Here is a 23,888-nt window from a genome sequence, read left to right on the forward strand (position 1 = left end):
TCTGGGTGTCTTCCTCTCGACCTCGCGAGCCGTGGCCTGGACACGCAGTGTCTTGCCGGTATGGGAACGGGTCCAGACAGATGTCAAAACATGGTCCAGGATGCCCCTTACAATCTTTGGGAGGTCGGCCATTTTTAAGATGGTGGCGCTGCCGAGGCTGTTGTACCAACTCCAACACTTCCCGCACCCTATTGGCATGGAGTGGTTCCGCCAGGTGAACTCTGTGCTGAGCCGCTTCCTGTGGGATGGCGGTGCGGCCAGGGTGGCCCTGAGGACGTGCTTTCTGTCCACATACTGTGGTGGTTTGGCCACATCCGACCTCCTCTCCTACTACCAGGCGTCACACCTACTTGTCCTCAATGACTGGTGGTACGGGGATAGGAGTGACCCGGCCTATGCCCTGGAGAGACATCTCATGGGAGATCGTACGCTCCACACCATTCTTTATTCGGCCCGTATACGCCGTGGGTTGCCGTCGGTAACTAAAGTGGTCTTTGCAGTGTGGCGACAGTCTCTGCGCCGCATGGGTTGGTGGGGCAAATTAACGGCTGAAACGCCGCTGTGGCACAATGGCATGCTCCCGGAACTGGCGGCCCTGGCCGGCTTCGAGGGTTGGGAGGCTATTGGAATTACACAACTGGGCCAGGTCGTATCAGGCGCCACCCTCAAGTCCTTTGAGGAACTCTGTGTGGAGTTCCAGATGCCTCAGTCCCAGTTCTTCCGTTACCTTCAGCTGCGGCATGCCCTTGCCCCGAGCATTGCCGGCCTCGACTCCCTGCCGGAGTTCAGCCCGATTGAGGCGAAAGTGTTTATGGGGGACTTGGGAGACAAGAAGGTCTCTAGGATCTACCAGTCACTCGTTACTCACTGCTCATCCACTCTCAGCTCCCTTCGGGAGGCGTGGGAGGTAGACGTGGGCGCCCTGGACGAGGACGATTGGAGGGAGGCGCTGGAGTCCCCGCGCGGCACCGCTATCGCGGTTCGGCTCCGCCTGATACAATTCAAATACCTGCATCGTGCCTATTATACACGTGAACGTCTGTATAAGGCTGGTTTGATTGCGTCATCGGAGTGCCTGCACTGTGGGGAAGTGCCTGGCTCCCTGCTACATACGGTGTGGTCGTGTGGTCGCCTGGTTGTATTCTGGAGGGGCGTATGGAGTTGCCTGGCTGAGGTCCTGGGCTGGGATCTTCCTCGAACCCACCGGCTAGGTCTGCTGCATATTATGGAAGGGTTGGGGGCAATATATATAAGCGCCATCTGTTGCTCCTGGGCCTGGTGGTTGCTAAGCGTGACCTGGCTCGGGCCTGGAAATCTGTGAGGGCCCCCCCCCTGTCTGCATGGAAGGCTGGGCTGGACTACTTTATGGGTCTTGAAAAACCAGTCTTTGAGGCGCGGGGCTGCCCACGCAAACATTTCAAGATCTGGAAGCGATGGGCCGACTACCGTGGCCTGTCCTTGGAACCCCCAGCGGAGCAGGAGGAGGACATTTGATCGCAGTGACTTTTCTGGCCCGAATGGCAAAACCCTGGTTGCATTATACCTGCTTCTTCTATGTATATCGTCTTTGTGTTGCTTCTGTACATGTGTGGCGGGGGGGGAGGTGTTGGGTACGGGTGGGGGTGTAGTTGGGGTTGGGGTGGGCTGTTAGGGCATTTTTAAAGCTGAGCTTCATTGACACTTGCTTCATGGACTACTATGTATGTCACCATTACATTGATACTGTTGTGGGGATCTTGGTGTGTGAAGATGCCACATTCTTGATACTCTTCTGCTCAATAAAATTGGTTGTGAAAAAAAAATTTATGAAATGTTGTCTACCATTAATGGTGCAAGGTATTTTTCAGTGTTGGATCTCTCCTCTGCATACTATCAGGTTGCTTTGCACCCTGATTCCCAAGTTCTGACAGCTTTTACCACTACTTTCGGCACATATCAGTTTTTAAGAATGCCTTTTGATCCGGCTTCCGCGCTGCTGCTTTTCAAAGAATTATGCAGCATGTGCTGGAAGGAGTGGATAAGACCATTTGTTTTCAGGATTATAGTCTCATTTATGGTTCTAATGGGGAAGAACACAACAATAATTTGAGAGTAGTTTGTACCAAACTTAAAGATGCAGGTTTTACTATTAAGAAAGAAAAATATAAACTTGGGGTTGCATCAGTTGACTTTCTGGGTCATACCCTGTTCAATGAAGGCATGAAACCTAAAATGAATCTAATTGAGTCAGTGTTGGAAGCTCCTACTCCTAACAACAAAGACGAAATAAAATCCTTTTTAGGTTTAGCTGAAGACATGGCCAAATTCATTAAAAAATTCAGAGGTGGTCCAACCCATTAGCGATTTATTAAATAAAGGGACACAATTTGTCTGGTTACCGGTCCATGACCGTGCTTTCAAGGACATAAAAAAAGCCTTTGCTTCCGCACCATGCATTGGAAACTTTGATAGTTCCAGGGACACCTTTCTCACCACAGATGCCAGCAACAAGGGCGTTGGTTTTGTCTCCAGATCTTTGAAAGAAGCAGAAATCAATTATTCTACCATTGTCAAGGAAGCTCTGTCATGTTTCTGGGCCACCAATCATTTTAATAATTTTTATGGGGAATACCATTCATTCTCAAAACGGATCACAAACCACTGGTATCTGTTTTTACTTCAAACGATATTGAAAAAACCACTCCCAGAATTGGCAAATGGATGATGTCCTTACAGTGTTTCAATTTTAAAATGGAATATATGCCTGGCACTAAGAATTACATAGCTGGGTTTCTGCCTAGGTTATCTTTAGATAATTTTGAAGAGGAGAGAGTCGAGGACTTTAAAGTTTTACAAGTTACTATACCTGCCATACTTAAAGAAAATTGGGTTAACCACATGACACACATGACACATTAAAAGTAGTTACAGAATATATCAAGAAAGGATGGCCCAAGAGATGCGGTGACCTTCCCAAAAGAAATACAGCCATTCTGGAATGTAAGGAAGGAACTTTCCATTGCCGGGACCAATATTTTTAAGTCTGACAAAATCATTCCAACGGAGTAACTCAGAGAACACATTTGCAAAATTGCCCATGACGGTCATCTTGGGAGAAACCTTACCAAGAGCAAGTTGAGGTCTGGATATTTGTTCCCTTATATGGACACCATGATTGTGGATTTAGTGAAAAATTGCCATGCATGTGGTCTCAGTGATAAATCTAAGAGCACCAGAATAATACCTTTGGAACCAGTGCAATTTCCCAATAAGACCTGGGACAAACTGGGATTAGACATGATTGGTCATTTGCAAATATCAGGTCTGCAAGAAAAATTCATTTTATTCTTGGTTGACTATTTCTCAAAGTGGATCACCATCAAATTTGTCAATAGAGTGGACACTAAAACTAATATTCGTTTCCTTTCAGAGGTGTTTGCCAGCTAAGATATTCCCCACACTCTCATTGTAAATTGTAAATTGATACTTGTATAGCGCACTACTCACCCACAAGGGTCTCAAGGCGCTTGTACGAATACCGCTGTGGAACCCATCCTGGCTTTCCCTGTGAGGCGTCCACTCCTGGGCACCTCCAAGGTGGAGGCCAGGCATCCTTAGCGTTGTGGGGGCCGTTGTGGAGATTAAGCAAGCTATTGCCCAGAGTTACAGAGTGGGACTCCATGATTGGAATAGGCACCGAGGCGAGAATTATCAGGTCCGTGGAATTTTGAGCCCAAGACCCGCCGAGGCGGGGAATTGAACCCTGTTCCCGGGCTAGACCTTTGCATCAGGGTCTGCCGCTCTAATCATTGAGCCACACTTCTCCACATTACTGACAATGGGGTCCAACTGGTGTCGGAAAAGATGAAGGAGTTTCTAGTCAGTTTGACCATCAAACACATTTCCACTCCTCTATATTGCCCCTGTGCTAATGGGTTGGTGGAACAGTGCTATAGATTAATCAAAGATGCCTTGCAAATAGCAATGGTCGCTCAGAAGCCTATTGTTCAATCCATTAGCACCTTCTATGCTCATGACGAGCTGAGCTCGTCATGAGCCGTGGAACGCTCACACGTGGGGATAATTCCCCTGCTGTGCTGAACATTCCACGGAAACGGGTGTGGTCATGACGAGCTCAGCTCATCATGAGCACACAAGCACTGGGCCTCATGACGAGATGAGCTTGTCATGAGCACGGGGCGCTGTGCGTGCCCCCCGCCCCCAGCACAGCGGGGAAATTACCCTTGCTTTGAAGGGGTTAAAGACATGTCATGGTCTTATCACATAACGCCCAACAGTGAGACCAATTATTCCCCATTTTGTTTGTTGAGAGGTTGTAAACCTGGCTCTAAACTTACACCCAACTGGCTATTCGAAAACAACTCATTCAAATGGGATAGACAAGTAGCCAAGGAGAAAATTGTGCATCATCAAATGAAATATTAACAATCCTATGACCAGAAATGGGGTACCAAACAACGTACATGGAAGGTAGGACAATGGGTCCTAGTTAAAAAACCGGACAACAACCAGAACAAGTTTAACAAATATTATGGTCCTGGAAGAATAAAAGAGGTGAGAAGAAATGTAGTCAACATGAAGGATGGTAGCATGTGGAGCATGGACAGGTTGGTGCCACACTACAAGAAAGCTAGTGGAAACCAGTGCATTGTAAGTGCTAAAGAGGCTGGTACCACCTCTGAAGATAAACTCAGCAGAAGGACAACTAAGGTGCCCAAGTGGCATAGGGACTTTGTCATGAACTATTTTTTTTCCTTTCAGCTTGCTTACACTGTTTTTCCTCTGTTATACCTCCGTGCAAGTATCTTATTACTTATCCTTAGGGATTTAGACATGTACTAACTTTTACTTTCCAGTTTTATTTCTCAGCTTTGTCAATCATCTGTTATCTCTACATGCTTGTTTCATATACCATGTTTCTCCTTTGTTTTGGGGATTTTACATTGTTCCATTTCTTTCTTGCCAGTTCTCATGTCTTTTGACTTTCCCTTTTCCTCTCTCTCCTCTGTGCTGTCAGCACCTGTTTTCATCTTCTCTACTCCCACCTCCCTCTTTTGATAGGAGATTTGTTACATCTTTCCTCTCTATCCTTTCCTTTCCTCCTCTTATGCCTTTCCGTCTGCCCTTCATCTTTTGGTACACTCCACCCCACTTTGTGGAACGTGGCTTCTCCTGAACCCGGCTGGGAGCTCATGATAGAATGTTGAGGCAGTTGCGGGCGGCGGTTGTACGGGCGTTTTGGGAAATACTTCTTTCAATAAAATCCACTTACCTTATTTTCCTTGATTCCGTGTGGATTTTTACTTCAACAGCACAATCCCTTAACCACTGTTTAGCAGGGAGAAAGTGCACACAAAATCCTCAAAACCAATAAAAACAAAAGCATAGGAAGCCAGAGGGAACCACAAAACTGGTGTAGCCATGCAGAAAGGGCCAGAGATTTTAATCCTGGCACAAAGATCTTTCTGTCCTTTCGGATAGGAGCCAAGTTTGTTTTCTCCACTCCGTAAAACGCAGGTAACAAAACTGATGTTACGTTTTTTCTATGGAATGACAAGTGTCATTTGTAGTGCAGCAACATCTGTGATAACTAGCGCTATATGAATGGAAAGTTATTCATTTTTGTTGATTTTGACCTCTAGACATTTCATTAACTTCTCTTATTTCATCATAATCACAGGGATGTAAGAGTCGTATTAAGATTTGTTGGTGTCACTGGTGAAAGTAAGAATATACGCCTCATGCTACGCAACATTTGCTACCAGATTACGAATATTTACAATATTTCTTCCAACATATCCGAGGTAATGGCAATTGAAAATAAAACAAGTTTTTGTCCTTGGCTTTTTATAAATTTGCTATGCCCATGGATTTATGTAACACATCAAATATGACATAAAAAACGTCTGAATTAGAAAGTGCCATCCGGTGGCACAAATATATCATGGATCAGTGAAACAGAGCAGTAGAATAACCTCATTTGAGGTTTAGCTTTTAAACTTGGTGTTTGCAATATTCTTTTATGTTCAATACAAGGGCCTTTTCTTCAAAGCATGTAGCACCAATGATGATTCACTACCCTATCGGTTGTATGGCAGAATATAGTATTCAAAAAGATTGTCTGACGTAAATACTATGTGATTACAAAAATATTGTCCTTTTAGGTGTAGATTTTGTGTTACCTCATTTGTAGACTATTTTAGTACACCTTATTTATGTCAGAACACATTCTGACAAGGATAGTCTGCTGGTAAACCTTTCAGTGCACTTAAATGTTCGTTCTTCTGTGCTCATTTCATTTTCGTCTTCTACTTTTACTTTTGGATGGTCGCAGGCTCCTTTTCCTTCAGACTTATTTTACTGTGAATTTTCCTTTTAAGGATTTCAAACAGCTGATTAATGAGTTTTCAACATTGCTGGAGTTTGCCACTGAGGAGCGGCCTTTGGCTATTGTCCTAGATGACTTGGATATGTTAGCTGATGAAGGTGATGTTAACTTGTCCTGGCTACCTGCAGAACTGCCCCTGCATGTCTACGTCATCCTATCCACATCTGACAACTCTGAACATTCCTGCTTAAAGGCATTGGAGGTAAAACATTGTTGTATTACATTTTTAGCAGATGTATACAGTATTGAGTAGCATCAAACCAGACCACTCTCCCTCTGCAAAATATTTGAGTCATGGCCTTAATACACCAGTCATGAGGCCCCCGGCATATGATTAGGATGTGGCTGGGGTCAGGGGGCATGCTAAGAAGTCTGTTGCCCCTGACCAAGGCAGTATTGGGAGGTGGATTGGGGGGGGGGGGCGGAGGGTGTTGAGAATGGATATCCATAAGACACTTGCCCATGCTCATAAAGTAGCAAGAGGGCAGATGAACGGTAGCTGGAGAGGCCATAGAGCTTGGCGTTATCTATTATGGAAACTTCATAACTATTTCTAAACTGACCTGCAAACTAATTGAAGTCCAGTTATGCCATAACATTGGCTTATCGTTACATATTCAAAAAGCAGTAGTGTAAACATAAATAAAATTGCACCATATAAAGGGAGGATTTTTTAAAAAAAATAGTTTTTTCCCCAGGCACATTGGAGACTGTACATAACAATCAGAATGAATATGAAGCAATATATACTAATAATGATAAAGCAAAGAGGAAAACACAAACCAAGAAAAATACAAACAGATATGTCAACCAAATAAAGAAGAAAACACGATTAATTACAGTAGAAAAAAACAAATAAAGCAGCAACTAACCCCATTTGACTATTGTTAGATCTGGGGGTCTCTAGTTGGCAATGGTTATCACCTTTGTCCAAATAGGGACCCTTGTTTCTAAGTCAGGATAAGGGGATTACACTCCTTAATAACCCCTGCTCACCCCCTTGGTAGCTTGGCACCAGCAGACAGGCTTATCTCAGAGGCAGTGTGTTGAGCATTTGTGAATATACACAGTAATACAGTGATAACACTACAGATGAACACAACACATGTTTTATAAAAATAAGTATTCTTTATATAGACTTAAACACAAGACCACAAACGACAAAAATCCACAATACTACACTTTAAGATTGCTTAAAAGATGATTCAAGTTGCTTAGTTCAAGTTGAGGAAAAATGCGGCAAAGTTTTCAACAAAGTACCTGGATGCGTGAAGCAAAGTAAACAAAAGGCTCGCAAAAGGGGAGATGCGTCGGTTCCGTGATCCGGGGGAGATGATGCGTTGTGCCTCAGTGCTTGCACAGAGTAGGGGATGCGTCGTGCTTCTTACCGGTGCAGAGGTGATGCGTAGATTCTCGTTCTGTGGGCCCGTTGCGGTGCACAAGATGGCGCCTTGATGCGATGCGACGATCCAGTTGCGATGTGAGAATATGGCGCCCTTGATGCGGCGATGCGATGACGCCCTGGCAGCCTGGCGACGACTCTGTACTTTGGAGCCGCGACAGGCCCTGCGACGTGCTTCTCCGGTGATGCGATGACAGCTCTCTCGAAGCGTTGTGCTTCTCCGGCGATGAGACAGCAGGCAGCTTCGATGGACACACGCTTCCAGGGAGATGCGGCGAAGGCTCGCTTCTCCGGCATTGCGCTGATGTCAGCTATGGCGGCGACATGCTTCTTCTCGATGCGTCGCGCTTCGAGCTCCCAGCGGCACGGAAGTGACTGGAGTCAGAATTTCCAGCAAGGAAATTCAGGAGGGAGCTGGAGGTGAAGTCTTTTTGCCCTGAGACTTCAGCAGGAGGCAAGCACAGTTCAAGCCCTTGGAGAATATTCTGTAGATACATGAAAGTCCTTAAATGTTCCTTCTCCTTTCCCTTGGCAATGAAGCAACCACTGCAGGCCAACCCAGCAAACAGCACACTGGCAGAGGGGTAGTCCAAACTCCTGCAGTTTCCTTGGTTCTTCTCCTTGGCAGAAAGGTTTCTTGTTCCAGAAGTGATCTAAAATCTGTGGGACTGGGTCCCAATATTTATACCCCAAAATCCTTTGTTCTCTGAAGGCAGAGAGGCCTCTGCCTAGTTCAAACCAGTTCCTAAGCACTGTGTTTACAGGAACTCTTCTCTTCCTTTCACTGTGCAGGGCAGAAACATCAGACGCCCCACAGGACGTGGTGCCAGCACAGGGGAGGGAAGATACAGCTCTGGAGCACTCGGTTGACATGTTTCCCCTTCTCCTTTCACAGTGCAGAACAGAGACATCAGACAAGCCACAGGAGGTGGAGCCAGCATTGTGGAGGGAAGGCCCAGCCCTGTTCAGGTCCCAGGTGCAGTCTCCCGATCCCATCTGGATGTAAATCTCCCTATTCACCACTGGGCTGTCCCAGACTGTCTCCTGGAATTTCCCCAGCCCTGTCACACACAAACCCAGACAAGGAATACACAAGTCAGCAGAGGCGGGCTCAAATGGTTAGACAAGCAAATACCTACTTTCTAAAAGTGGTATTTGCAAACACAGGATATTAAAATAAACTTCACTAAAAGATGTATTTTATTATTCTGAGTTCAGGCATACTAAATTCGAATTCCTACCATTTTCCCTGAGTCAGTTAGGATTGTAGGAATGTAACAATCTTAACTGCCCATTCTGGCCTAAGAGAACAGGTAGCCTTCAATAGTGAAAAACGAAAATGGTTGTAATTCACCATTAGGACATGCTACACACATCAGAGCATGTCCTACCTTATACTTACAATGCACCCTGCCCTTGGGTCTACCATAGGGGTGGCTAATATGAAGCAAAAGGAAGGTTTAGGGACTGGCAAAGGGGGTGCCCTTGGCGAAGTCGACATGGTAGTCACAGACTACACACCGGCCTTGCAATGGCAGGCCTGAGACGCACTTTACAAGCAGCTTCTGTGGGTGGTACAACCAGTGCTGCAAGCCCAGCAGCAACATTTGACCTACAAGCCCTGGGCACACATGGTGCACTGTAATAGGGGCTGACAGTAGCTCAAATAAGCCAATCAGGGAATAACCAATTAGTATATCAATTTAACATAGGGAGCACTTTCACTGTGGCACTGATTAGCAGTGGCACAGTGCCCAAAGCATAAATCCAGCAAAACATATCAAAACAGAGGGGGCAATCCATCAAAAAATGGAAGGGAGACTCATGCCAATGATGTCAGGTCTAACAACTATCAATATTGCCTTTAAAACCTTAAACTATATTTAACTTACTAAACACTGTTAGACCCACCAGACCCCCCATCATCCAATCTTTAATGGGTGCCCAAATCTTCTCTTCCTGCTCCCTTTACTTCTATAGATTGCTGCCTCAAAGTAATACATAGCCAGCATTCTTGCTCTCCAATTCAAAAAGAGGCTCAGAGCTAATCCACTCGCTGGTAATACATGCTCCGACCACTGCATCATCATAAATAAAAGTGCAGCTTCAGCATTATTCAATATAATGGGCCATGACTCCAACCCCACCCCCAAAATCACAAGTTCACGCGTAAGGGTTATCTGCTTTTGAAACAAAATATTTAAAAATCCTTCCAAATCCTTAAACCCCCCATTATTTTGGACAGGAAAAAACATATGGGTGGAGTCGGCCGCTAACAGCCCGCAATGATTACACTTATCCCCACCTGTTTTTCCCGACCGAGACACTTTCCTAGGCGAGTAGTATAAGTCCCACAAGGCCATGTAATGCTGGCTACGATGTCTACCTGTCATTAATACACTATTGGCGAGTTCCAACGATCCACTAATATTAAGGCCTACCACACCAAATTTTTGCTCCCATGTTAATTGACAGTTATCCAAATCGTCTGGGAGGGCTGCAACCAATTGTTGATAAAATTGCCCAATCGGAGTGTTCTTCCTCATTTTTTCGATTAGCTCAATTTTAACAAGTTGAGTTCCCATATTAGGACCGTATTTAGCCATAAAGCTCTGAATTTGCAAATATTTAAAGAAGTCTCTCTTGTCCAGGGAAAACTTTTCTCTAAGCTCTGAAAATACCATCAAATCCCCTTGATCCAACAGTTCCCCTAAACTAGAAATTCCTTTTCTATTCCATAGGAAGCAGCCCCGAGGTCTTAAACAGAGTGTAGAAATTCAGTTTTGGTATTTTGCATACCCGCTTAATTTGCTCCCACACTCGATGAGGTGCTCGCAAAGTCTTGAATCTTATTTTTTTTATAGTACGATGGCTCTACAATAGTCACTAGGCAGCCATTAGCTTCCTCACCCATAATAAGCTCATAAATTGACAGTCGATGAGATAAAGAAATAGGAGCTTTACTCCCCAAAATAAATGGCCCCATAATCTGCAACATGGCTGCCCAGCAGTACATTATAAAAAGCGGGACACCCCAGCCACCACGGTTTCTTGGAAGAAATCATTTTCTTATGGGCCCTTCTTTTTCTCCGATACCCCCACAGAAATCTTGAACAGACTCTATCTAATTTTAAAAGCAGTGAGTTAGAAAATTCCAAAGGGATAGTTCTAAATATGTACAGAAATTTGGGAAGGACAAGCATTTTAAGGACATTGCATCTACCATGCAAGGAGAGATGAAGGTGATTCAGACGTTCCAGAGTAATATTAACTTTCTCCATGACAGGAAGAATGTTCAGGGCTGGAATCTCCTCCACATTAGGAGTAATTTTATTCCCCAGGTAAGTTGCCTCTGACATAACTACCACTCCAGCCTGGCGATCTTGCCCAGAATAAAGAACTTGAGTTTTTCCGATGTTGAGCTTATACCCTGAAAAAGAGCCAAACTGCGCCGCTAAGGTTTTAGTTACTGAAAGAGCAGTTGCCTATTCACCAGATACTATGAGTATATCATCGGCATAAGCCAATGCTCTATATTCAACTCCACTAAAGCTGATTAGTTTAATATCCTCATGGCAGTTTAATTTGCACAAAAATAAATCAATAAATAAAGCAAATAAAAGGGGAGGACACGGCCACCCTTGCCGTGTGCCACGACTGATATTGAATTCATCAGACTCCAGCCCGGAAATCCTTATTGAGGCCACCGGGCTAATATATAAGTAGGGCTCCCGGTTTTATGGTATTTTTTTTCTGGCCATTTCCATCTGTATTTATCCATATTTACTTTTTGCTCATTTTATCTGTATGTATACATATTTATTTTGTCTTTTGTGTATAAATGAAGTTGTAAAAGTGTACATTTCCATATCTATATAACTGACGCGTACTCATACTTTGATGTCCATTGTGTTTTGGCTATGTAAGCTGCCAACTATTACATAACAATACATCCACTACTAAATACTAGCATTATACCGTAAATATATGTTCGCATATTCATTTATTTAAAGAAATTTCATCCTGTTTTTTAATTTCCTATGCTGTTATCTGCTCAGCTGCTGGCCTATAATTCATGAAAGAAAGCACAGAGTCACTTAAAAGAAGCACAATTTTCTGTATTTATCCACGTTTAAAAATAAATGCAGATAGAAAACACATTGTTTTCTGTCTGTATTTATCTGTAAAAATGCATAAAAACGGAAAACAGGGAGCCTTATATATAAGGTCTTAACCACTTGAATTAGTGCTGGACAAAACCCTTTCCACTGCAGGACCTCCCACAGATAGCCCCAGGAGACCCTGTCGAACGCCTTTTCGGCGTCCAACAGGATCACCCGAAGCGCTGAATCCGTTGCTTGTGCCCAATCTATAAGGGTAATAACCCTTCTTACGTGGTCGGCAGTATCCCTCCCTGGAATAAAGCCGTGTTGTACACTAGATACTAGAGGAGCAATAACTATCCCTAGACGTAGAGCAAGGATTTTTGAGAATATTTTGCTATCAGAATTGATTAGCAATATGGGCCTATACAAAGAGGGTGAGAGCTCAGGCTTATCCTCTTTAAAAATAAACAATAATCGTTGTTTTTCTCCACGACTCTGGTGCTATCCCTTGTTGCGCATTCAAAAACAAAGTTGTAAGCTCAGATATTAAAACACGACGAAACGTTCTGTAGAATTCAAGGTGAATACCATCGGGCCAACTGCTTTGCCCCTAGCTAATGATAAGATTGCTGCTTCCACATCTTCCCATGTAACATCTGCTGCTAAAGCCGCATTATCATCCTCTGAAACTTTATTGGTTTCTAAATTGCCACAAAATTCTTCCAACTGCCCTTCAGTATTTTTTGCTACATCCTCTATATACAACCTAGCATAAAATCTACCGAAGACCCTCAAAATATCAGTTGGCGACTCCAGAACCCTATCATCATGATCACATATCCTAGATATTCAATTTACATTCTCCCTTTGGCGCAATCTTTTTGCTAAAATTCTGCTTGCATCCTCCCCTAATTCATAAACCTGAGCCCTATGGACCAATAGCTTACTAGCCATCTTTGTAACAAAATGTTAATGAATTTTTATTTTCATAATAGAGATTGCCTTTAGAGTATCATCTATATTCTGCTGATGCGATAGTTCGTCCATAAGCTGAATCTCCAGAAGCCTAAGTTGCCTCATTCGATCTTTAGTTTCTATATTTAGCTTACGTTGCTTCCCAATTGAGTAGCTCTTCGTAGCACCCCTCACACAAGCTTTAAATGCATCCTAGACAATAGAGTCTGAGGCTGTACCCTAATTTATCTTACAAAAATCTGTAATCCAAATGCACATATATTCACAATACTCTGGATCCAGCAACAGGTTACGTTTGAAAGTCCATGGTCGATGCTGCTGCAGTACTTTTAAACCGCCATCCATTACCACAGGATTATGATCCGAGATGATCCGACATGATCATCAGCATTATCTCTATTTTAGCATTCATTGCCACGTCACTTGAAATAAAAAAATAATCTAAACGAACATGCTTCTTATAGGGAGCAAAATAAAACGTATAGCCAGGAGCCCTAATATTCTGATTTACCCATACGTTGACCAGGCCAAACTCTCTAATTAGACCTTTAATAGCTTTGAAAACCTTGGGCTTTTTTCCCATATAGGGACAATTGCTCCCAATATCAAAATCCCCCTCCAAATGAATGTTGAAGTCCCCACACAAAATTAGGGGGGGTTGGCAACTCTGCCAATTAAATACTTAAATAATGTAGAACATCCGGATCGTCCAAATTGGGTCCGTACACCGAACACCCTGTCACTGGGGAACCATTAATACCCAATTCCACAATGACCCAGTGTCCATAGCTATCCTCTTATACCTGCCTCTTCACTCCCAAACTATATATCATAAGAATTGCTACACCCCTAATATTACAACCTTGTTTAGTGCACCCTATCAATTCCATACCCATGCGATTATTCCAAGTTATATGAGTTTCTTGTATGCATAACAAATCATAACGTTGGGTCCAGGGCATTTGAGCCAACACCCCTTTTTTTCCTTAATCGTTTAACACGCAAATGTTCCAAGAACAAAAAGAAAATTGACCCATCTTGATTAATTTAAGACATTTTATCTATTTTTCCCAACCGGGTAGAACTATACCAAAACATTCCCCGCAACTCCCCTGTGACCCTCCACACCCCATAAACAGACTTTTCTCACATTAAACCATTCCTACAAGCAATAATGAGCCCACTATAACTAATTTACATGCATGTAAACTTCACATTGCCTGCAAAAATGTCTCTGCCAATATTTCTGATACAAAATACCGAGTCTTCTCTTTATATATCACTTTTAGCTGTGCCGGGTTCAATAAGAACACCGGCCCCCCTTTAGACTGAAAAGCTGAGATCAATTGGCGTAGCCTCCATCTCTGTTGGACTGTAGCCTGACACAAGTCTGGACATACAAAGGAGTCACACCCCTTACCAGTCCTCCTCCTGTCTGGCTTAGCCAAATCATACAAGGCTTCACTTAACAGATAATTATTCAAGCAGATCAGGATTGCTCTAGGTTTTTCCTTAGACCCCCCTGCTTTCCCTCTCTGAACAAAAGGAAATCTGTGTGCTCTTATGATCTCATTCTCCCAATTCCATTGCTTTAATTCAGGAAAGGCCTCAGAAAACAGCTCAATGACATATTGTCTCACATCCTTCCCCTCCCTGCCCCCAGGGACCCCTAACACGCGGAGATTATTCCGTCTAGATCGATTCTCTAAATCAGTTAACTTCCAATTAGTGTCTTCCTTAATTTTTTGCAATGCTTTGATCGTCGCCTTCTGTTGAACTAGCTGGTCCGCAAGCCTTCAGCCTTAGTTTCTTCCCTGTGTGCCATTATCACCCTATTTATTGTATTAAGCGTGATTTCACTGTCACCATCAAACTTCAAGCCAGAAATAGCACCAGCGCCTTCGCCTTCAAGCTGGGATAAGGGTGAACAGTCCCATATAAGCTGGCCAGCAGGGGTCGGATTCTCTTTTATGAAAAGATTACCAGAATCTTGTGTATTCCTAACTGTCTCCTTATTCATAGAGAGCTCATAACTTGGATCATCATCTCGCTGAGACATCAGACATGGAAAGAAACTTCCCGCCAGAGCCGGCAGATAAAATATCCTCTGCAGGGTTCTCAGGTTTATGTAGGTTCTGTGAGTTCTATGGGTCTGCCACCACCTTTAACAGTTTAATCCCGAAATTTGAGCTCCCATGAATGCCAGAGTCAGCTCCCGCCACCCTTTCATGGCTAATCACAGAGCTGTAAATTGATACAGTAGCACTGCTCAAAACATTGTTCAAAACTGCTGTTCTGTTCACAGCACTCTCTTCTCCGACAGCTACTGCTGAAACATTGTTGCAACCAGGCTCCCCCAACACCTGACCTGTAAGCTGATTACCCAATAGCTCCTCAGGTTTACCTCTCAATGCAGGTTTCTTTTTAAAAATGGCAGGGACAGTTCGTTCTTTCTGAGAGATTCCATGCAGCTGTCCTCCACTACTCTGTAATGGAGTAGCCGCCACCGTCTCAGAATCACCCTTCTGACGCTCACCATCTTGAGAGTAATCTACAGAGCGTCTTCTGTTCTGCCATCCTGCTCCATCACCAGGCTGAGGGGGTGCCGCTGCGGCTGCGGTAATACCTGCCGCTGCCGCCATCGAAGCTGCTTCAGTTGCGGCTGCCGGCCTCGGGTCTTAGCACCCTTCCCACTCCCTTTCGGAGCCATTCTGCACCGTAACGAAGGGGCAGGCAAAGCTGGAAGTCCTGTGCTGCGTAAGAAAATTACACCGTTGATTCCGCTGATGCCACTAACTCCGCTACAGCTGCCACTGGTGGTAGAACCATGAGCACCACGAGAGCGCCACTGAGCAAAGGTCGTGTACCGCTGCCAGACCAGAGCATTTTTGATAGACAGCAGGGAGCAGACATCAACACCAGATCTTGAAAAGTAACGCCACAACATTACCGCCGCATCACACCAACCCCCATAGCTGCAGGTAAGGAGGAAATCACTGGGAGGTTTTCGTAACGGGGGGGGGCACCTCACAAGCCCATACATGCCAACATTTCAGAAGAGCAAAGTGGGAGAAATAAAAAAAAAATCGGGAGAACGGGGCATTGAATCGGATTACTGGCATGTATGGGCTTTAGGGAGTGTGCTGCTGCAGAATCGGACATTTGAAATGCAAATGCACGTTTTTTGTTACCTTTCAGATGCACGGAGCGCAATGGCAGGCAGAGAGAGGGTGATGCAAGTGTTGTGCACTGGCCTGGCAGTGCATGCACTCCTCCTCCCCCTCCTGTGTGGCAGCCCGGGCTGTAACAGCTTCCCGACAGACACACAGCCGCCCCAGTACTTCACAGGTCTTTAAAAGACCTGTGCCTTGTTAATGACGCTTTGTTGGTTTTTCACCCCTTCTAGAGCCCCTGCATCGCCACTCTGAATGTTACTGGAAGAATTAGCACCTTACACAATACCAAACCCTGTCAGCTAAAACCCCCGAGGAATCGGGTTTATGCTTGCAGGAATCGGGAGGCGGGAGACTAACCTTGAGATCGGTAGTCTCACGCCTGAATCGGGAGGGTTGGCATGTCTGCAAGCCTCCTACACATCCACCGCAGCGACCGCCATCTTGCCTCAAAATACAGTACACCAGAGGGAGGATCAACATGTAAATTATTTCCATTTAGAAGAGGATAAAAAATCCAGATCACTTTTTTTAAACTTTACCCCCATTTACACAAATTGCTGTCACACTCGTTAGCATTGGTCAGGATTAGTGAGGCACTGTCAGAACTCTGGTTTACAGAGGCTGTGGCAGAGTTCCATGTGAGATTTTGGGATGCACTAACTTGCATCTACACCACAAATTGCATATTTCCTCACCATTACCTTCTTGTTGTTCATAAATAAGTAAAAAATATATATATAAACATATAAAAATACATCATTTACAGAATTTACATAAAGTATGTATTAAAATAGCCTTGTCATTTTAAAGACCATGCTTTAAGAAACATGCTAGTGCCAAGGCAACTCAATGATTATTTAAAGCACAAAGAGAAATCCATCATATGGATGGAATTATCAAGAAACAGCGGGCATAAAAAAAAATCTTCTGGTATTTAGGACATATCAATAGAACATGAGACAGCTATTTAGCTTTTGAGATTTCATCCTCCCATGATCCGGTTGTGTTCCCTCCATTTTTGCTTGAAAGTTATTACAGGAAGACCCAACCTCAGTCTAAGAAGTACAGACCTGTGTTCAGGATTCAGGACAATTAATATATACCTACTACCACCCAACATAGTTTTCGATCTCACCCACTCCATTAATTATTTCTTCCGATCTCAGGAGTCTGTTTTCTTCTAGGTGGACTTTACTAATTGCAAGAGTAAAGAGGGTGGAATCTGACTCACAGCAAGTTTTATACTTTGGGGCAAGAGTCAGGAACTCTATGGGCCGTTTTTGGGTAATTTTGTCAATTGTTTGACCTCTCACTTTGTGGAATACTTGGATCAAGACAAGATTGATTGAGAGCCAATACACCCCTTAGCTTTGGGTCTAAGAATGTGGCTAGCATTATTATCTTTAAAAGCCTTCTCTGTCTGAACCCAAGCTGCCCTTCTTCTCACAGGTTTTGTTTGTTCTCAATACTCTTTTATAAGATCAATCCAGATATTTAAATTGAAGTAAATCATTTTGATTTTGAGTCTGAAGTGTCATAAAGTCATGCACAGACATTCCAGCCTACTAAGGCCTTCACTAACAAAACCCTGAGAAACATTTTGTGATGTTAGTTCACTGGATATCGCTGTCAGCACAGCCGTTTTGTCAATGAGCAAGAAAGTCTGTGTTACTTTGAGACCCCATACCAGATGATGCCATCTTATTCCCCACCGCTCACAATGGCCCTTATTACTATGGCAGTCGGATGGACCACTGACTGCCATTGAAGCAGGCAGGGGACCTCCCCTACAATCAGCAGTCTGTCACACTGCCTAATTACAATTTGAACGTCTTCGTGTCAGACAGAAAGTGTTTTTTTCTTTTGTTGCAGGTAAAGGGACGCAGCACAAGAAGCAGTAGAAAAAAACACTTTGTGCACATCCATGCACCGTGTGGCAGGCACCATTTGGTGCCTGGCATACGGTGCATGTGGGATGGCCCCCAGGGGCCACATAGCAGTGGCACACGTGGGACGGGACCTTTTGAGGCCCCCAAAGTCCATTTCTGTCTGTCTGAAAAGGCAGTCGGAAAAGAACATCGTAATCTTGGCGGCAGTGCCTGTACAGGCACTGCCACAATGTAATGGATGTGATTCCTACCACTGCCACAACAGGATCCTAGATCCTGTCAGAGGCGGCAGAATTTCCCCCCGACCCCTGCGGTCTGACCACCTGTATCGTATGCAGCAGTCTGCCCGATGGGCTGTATGTTGGTGTGACCGTCACCGACGGCCTGTCTGTGGCGGTCCCACCAACATCTTAATCAGGCCCAATGTTTGTTATAAAGGCACCAATTTCTCCCACTCCTGTGCTTATTTAGAAATTAAAAGACTCATCATATTCATGAGCAGATGAGTCTTAATGAATGGACAGAATAATGTGATCACAAACAAATACTGAACCTTTATGCACCACTGTAAGTTATGTCCCCTCACACTATATTATTGGAGTTGAGTAGGTGTTGTTGGCGACCTGAGAAGATCCAAGTGATACTTTCTCTGGGTTTAGCTTAATATCTTTTAGTTTTGGGATAACATTAATTGTGTTCAGTATACCAAATGAGCACACAAACAACACTGCCGATATTGTACCTCATCATGTATTGCAAATCCCAACCATTACCCCTCACATTGTACCATGAATGACCACTCCATCATCATAGTCAGCATCTCCCTCCCCTTGCTTGCCCCACGAACAAAACTACTGCTACCCCTAATGTCATCCATTACAACAAAAAATGCCTCATATTTGGCATTTCGTATAAAGAAACAAACCATAACACAAGGTCCAGTACAGTACTAGCTGGGTGGGCCAGCCGGCCCGTTCAAGAGCCAGAGATACAGCAATTTATGTGAAAACGCATCTACAACTCCCTACATAAAAATCTGTAAACAGAGGGCCATGATTATAAGACATGTAGCTCTCTACAGTTACTTATGTCAATTACAACATTATTACTCCTAATCAATGTCCTAGTGCCAGTCAGAGGTTACCACCCAATGGCAATCGTATCAAGGGTCATGAGCAGCAGCAGAACTCAGCCAATTCACAAATGGATCCCAAATGGATCCCAAATGTCTCGTGGGTGAGACTTTGTAGGTAGAAGTTCCCAGTAGCACGCAGGTTATGCCCTGCAGTATGCCACATCCGTGACCCACCTCCTGGTAGTCGGGAAGGAAATAGAGCCCCCAATGTATGGCCACCTGTCTCTTGGCTAAGAGTAGTACCAATGCCGACAGCTTCCTTGACTTCAGAAGCACATTTGAAACCACTCCTAACAGTGCTACCAATGGGGTGCAAGGCGGTGCACAGACATAATATTGAGTCCAAAATATCGATTGGACATAATATCGAGTTTTTAATATCGACTGGACAAAATATCGACAGGACAGAATATAGACAACAAAAATATTGTTTTCAAGGTAAGTGAAGTAATATCGACTGTTAAAAATATAGATAGTTAAAATATAGAAGTATATAATATAGATAGTTAAAAATATCGATTTTTTAATAATATATAATTGTTTATAGTGTATTTTTATGTTATAATATGTGTGAAAAGTGTGTGTTTATGTTATAAATAATATTATTTAATGAATTTTGTTTTTATAATTATTGCGTAATTTAATTCTGTAACGGGTTGTCGGTTTATAGGGGAATAGGGTGGGAAGTAATTTAATTATAATTAATTAAATATGTAAATTTATTTATTGATAGTAATTTCTAATTAATTGTTAATTAATTTATATGTGTTAATTATTTTAACTGTAATTTGAAAATAATTATTATTAATTGATTAATTGGTAATTATGTAAATTTTACTAATTTAATTCAGTAGCGGGTTGTGCGTTTATAGGAGAATAGGGTGGGAAGTAATTTAATTATAATTAATTAAATATGTAAATATATTTATTGATAGTAATTAGTAATTAATTGTTAAATAATTTATATTTGTTAATTAATTTAATTATCATTGTTAATTAATTTGTTTTAATTGATTAATTGGTAATCATGTTAATTTTACTAATTTAATTTCAGTAGCGGGTTGTGGGTTTATAGGGGAATAGGGTGGGAAGTAATTTATTAATAATTAATTAAATAATACATTTAATTAAAATGTATTTATTTGGAAAAAATAGTAAAATAATTTTTAATTATTAAATAATTAATTGTTAATGTTAAATTATTTTGTATTAATAGGTGATTAATTGAAATAATAATTGTTAATTAGTAATTTTAAAATATTAATTATTATATTAGATAACATTTTTATTTATTTTTAATTAATTATTAATAGATATTCTTTTATAGATATTTATAGTTTAACCCCTACGCTATCCAACGCTTTCTCTACTGTTGCACTCTTTGGAGTGGGAATAGTAATTTTAACCCCTACGCTATCCAACGCTTTCCCTACTGTTGCACTCTTTGGAGTGGGAATAGTAATTTTAACCCCTACCCTATCCAACGCTTTCCCTACTGTTGCACCCACTGGAGTGGGAATAGTAATTTTAACCTCTACGCTATCCAACGCTTTCCCTACTGTTGCACCCACTGGAGTGGGAATAGTAATTTTAACCCCTACGCTATCCAACGCTTTCCCTACTGTTGCACCCACTGGAGTGGGAATAGTAATTTTAACCCCTACGCTATCCAACGCTTTCCCTACTGTTGCACCCACTGGAGTGGGAATAGTAATTTTAACCCCTACGCTATCCAACGCTTTCCCTACTGTTGCACTCTTTGGAGTGGGAATAGTAATTTTAACCCCTACGCTATCCAACCCTTTCCCTACTGTTGCACTCTTTGGAGTGGGAATAGTCAGTTTTTTAATTTTTTAATTTTTTAAAACCTTTATTGTACCTTCACACAATTACACAGCCTTTTGCCTACAACCCAAAGGGCCGGCCGCCAATAATTGAGCAGTGGATGTTGTGCATAAATTAGGTCCATACTCGATCATGCTGCTGAAAGAAAAAGGTGCATCACACGGCTAAGTGATAGGTACAAAACCGACGTCATGTTGCAAATCAGTAATGGTTTTGGTTTTCTGTTTTTTATGAAAATAACAAAAATAACAATGAGGAAATCACATTGTGGTCATCTAAAAGTAATAATGCTTTGTAGCTGTAGTAAAAGTCTGCCATCCCTTCGGGACCCGAGCCCCCTCCCATCCACAATCTCCTCTACCCTCTACAACCTCTCTTGTCCCCTCAGCCTACCTCCCCCTCATCATCTGACTCCAACTGGTCGTCCTCTGGCAGAGGATCACAAATTTCACCTTGGTACACATTCCATGGGGACCATATCTTGTTCCACTTCCCCGGGCATGCACGACTCAAGTATACCGCCCTCTCTGTCACCATTATCCTGTCCATATTCATGCACCACTGCGACTTGGTCGGTAGTTCCGCCGCCCCCCAACGCTGAGCGATATCTCTCTTGGCCACTATCATGCCTAACGTAACCCAAAGTTGGCCACTTCTGGACAGGTCATTTGGTCCCCACACATTTAAGAGACATTGCCTCAGGTCTGGAAGTAGCGAGGTCTCTAGAATCTGTGACACAGTGCGCATTATTTGTCTCCAATAGTTTTGTATGCGTGGGCAGTCCCAGATTGTATGGAAGAAGGACCCCTCCTCCCCACAGCCACGAAGACAGTAAGGATGTTGTATTCTGTGGATGCGATGTAATAGTGTTCTTGTGTAATACACTCTGTGCAGGACCTTAAGCTGTACGAGTCTCAGCCTAGCTGAGATGCCTACCTCTTTTGGGGATGCTAGTGCCTCATTCCATTCGTGTTCATCCAGGGCGTCCACTTCCCCTTCCCATCTTCCTTTCAGGGAGGTCAGTGGGTCAGGTAAGTTATTAAGGAGTTTGCGGTATGTCAACGATGTCGCTCGTTCAATCATAAAGTCAGTTAGAAGACGATCCTCCAGCGGGGAGGACTCAGGTATATCCGCCCCGGAGGGGATAGCTGCAAGTAAAGCATGTCGTATCTGGACATAGCGGTATGATTCATGTGGCCCCAGTTCATACAATTCCCTAAGGCGGTCAAACGAAATAATCTCTCCCCGTTCCCACATGTCGCCCACCGTGGATATGCCAATGGTATCCCAGTGAGAGAAGCCCCTGCTGTATCTCAAGTTCCCCAAGGCACGGGTATCCCAGAGCGGGGTAAGTTTGGTAATTTTCCCCTTCCAGCCCAGCGCCGCTAATGCCGTATGCCACAGCATTGCAGTAAGTTTAGTAGGTCCCGTTAATGTTCGCACTCTACGCTGGTCGTAGAGTGGGGCTAGCATTTTGTTGGTGCCCAGTTGTGCCCTATCTGTTCGGAAAGCTGGGTCAGTCTGTGGAGCATGTATCCCCTGGTTAATGGGCTTAAGGTGCGCCGCCCAGTAGTATAGGTTCAGATTCGGCAGCGCAATTCCACCATCATACCAACCCCTGTGTAGCTTGGCTTGCGCAATACGCGTCGGGCGATTGCTCCACAGCAGCCCAGAAACTACTGCCGCCACCTTTTTAAAGTACCCTGGCGCCACCGGAAACGGCGTGTTTTCCAGTATGTATAGAAAGCGGGGTAAGGACATCATTTTGTACAGCGCTGCTTTTCCCAGCATTGTCAAGGGCAACCCCGCCCAGAACTTGACGTCTTGTTTAAGCCGTTCCAAGGGTGGCGTCAGATTTAGTGGTATGAATTACGTTGGGTCCATTGTGACATGGATCCCCAAATATTTGAAAGAGGAGCCAGCCAATCTTAAGGGGCAGTCAGGGCCTAGTACCGAGACCGGGCCTTTCAGAACATACATTTCTGATTTGTTCCAGTTGATCGTGTAACCTGAAATTTTACCATGATCATCACACAGGTTTAAGAGCACCGGTACACCACGCTTGGGGTCAGTTAAATACACCAGCATGTCGTCAGCGTAAAGGGACAGCCGGTCTTCCCAGCCTTCCTTCCATTGTATCCCCTTAAGTAAGGGCGTTTGCCTTATTAAATTAGCTAGTGGCTCCAGGGAGAGCGCGAAAAAGCAAAGGTGAGAGGGGGCAGCCCTGGCGGGTGCCTCTCCCCAACGGAAATGTCAGAGAAATGTGGCCATTTGCTACTACCTGTGCCATCGGTTTCGTATGCAGCAGTTTGATCCACGATATAAATTTCGAGCCGAAGCCCATACAGACCAAAACCTCGAATAGGTAGCTCCATTCCACTAAATCAAATGCCATTTTCGCATCTAGGGCTAGTATTACTGCTTGTTCGTGGATCAAGTCCGCTCTCGCCAGTACCCCATGAACCCTGCGAAGGTTCAGTGCTGTGTTCCTATGAGGCATAAATCCGGATTGATCTGGTTGAATAAGATCAGGCAGATTTTTGCCTTCCGCGTTCAGCAGAGAGATAGGGCGGTACGAGGAGCAATCCTCTTGTGGCTTCCCGGGTTTAGGAATCGCTACTATAGTGGCCAGTCTCTGATCGAGTGGAAGTTCACCCTTCTCTAGACATTCCTCGTACATGTTGAGTAAATATGTACTGAGTTCCTCAGACTGGGACTGATACCATTCCACTGGAATGCCATTTGGTCCGAGAGCTTTGCCAGGTTTGAGCGCTCGTATGGCCAGCTGTACTTCATCGCTAGTTATGGCCGCATCCAGGTCGGCTGCTGCCTCCGGCTGCAATACTGGGATTTCTATCCTACCTAGCGCTTCCTGTGCCATGTCAGTAGTTACCACCCGTTCTGGGGAATAAACATTCTCAAAATGTGTCGCCAATGCTTCCACTACCCGTTCAGGGCTTGTCTGAGTTACG

At 43.8% G+C, this 23,888-nt stretch overlaps 1 protein-coding gene across 1 annotated transcript in view; it reads left to right on the plus strand.

The window, feature by feature from the left end:
• Positions 1–23,888, plus strand: part of LOC147668654 (uncharacterized) — a 574,419-nt gene that overhangs the window by 284,586 nt on the left and 265,945 nt on the right. The window contains exons 14-15 of the mRNA XM_086948545.1: positions 5,681–5,804; positions 6,381–6,590. Of these exons, the coding sequence (XP_086804671.1) occupies positions 5,681–5,804; positions 6,381–6,590 (334 nt within the window). The remainder of the gene's footprint in view (positions 1–5,680; positions 5,805–6,380; positions 6,591–23,888) is intronic.

Source organism: Lissotriton vulgaris, unplaced genomic scaffold (assembly GCF_964263255.1).
Source record: "Lissotriton vulgaris unplaced genomic scaffold, aLisVul1.2 SCAFFOLD_518, whole genome shotgun sequence".
Lineage (NCBI taxonomy): Eukaryota > Metazoa > Chordata > Amphibia > Caudata > Salamandridae > Lissotriton > Lissotriton vulgaris.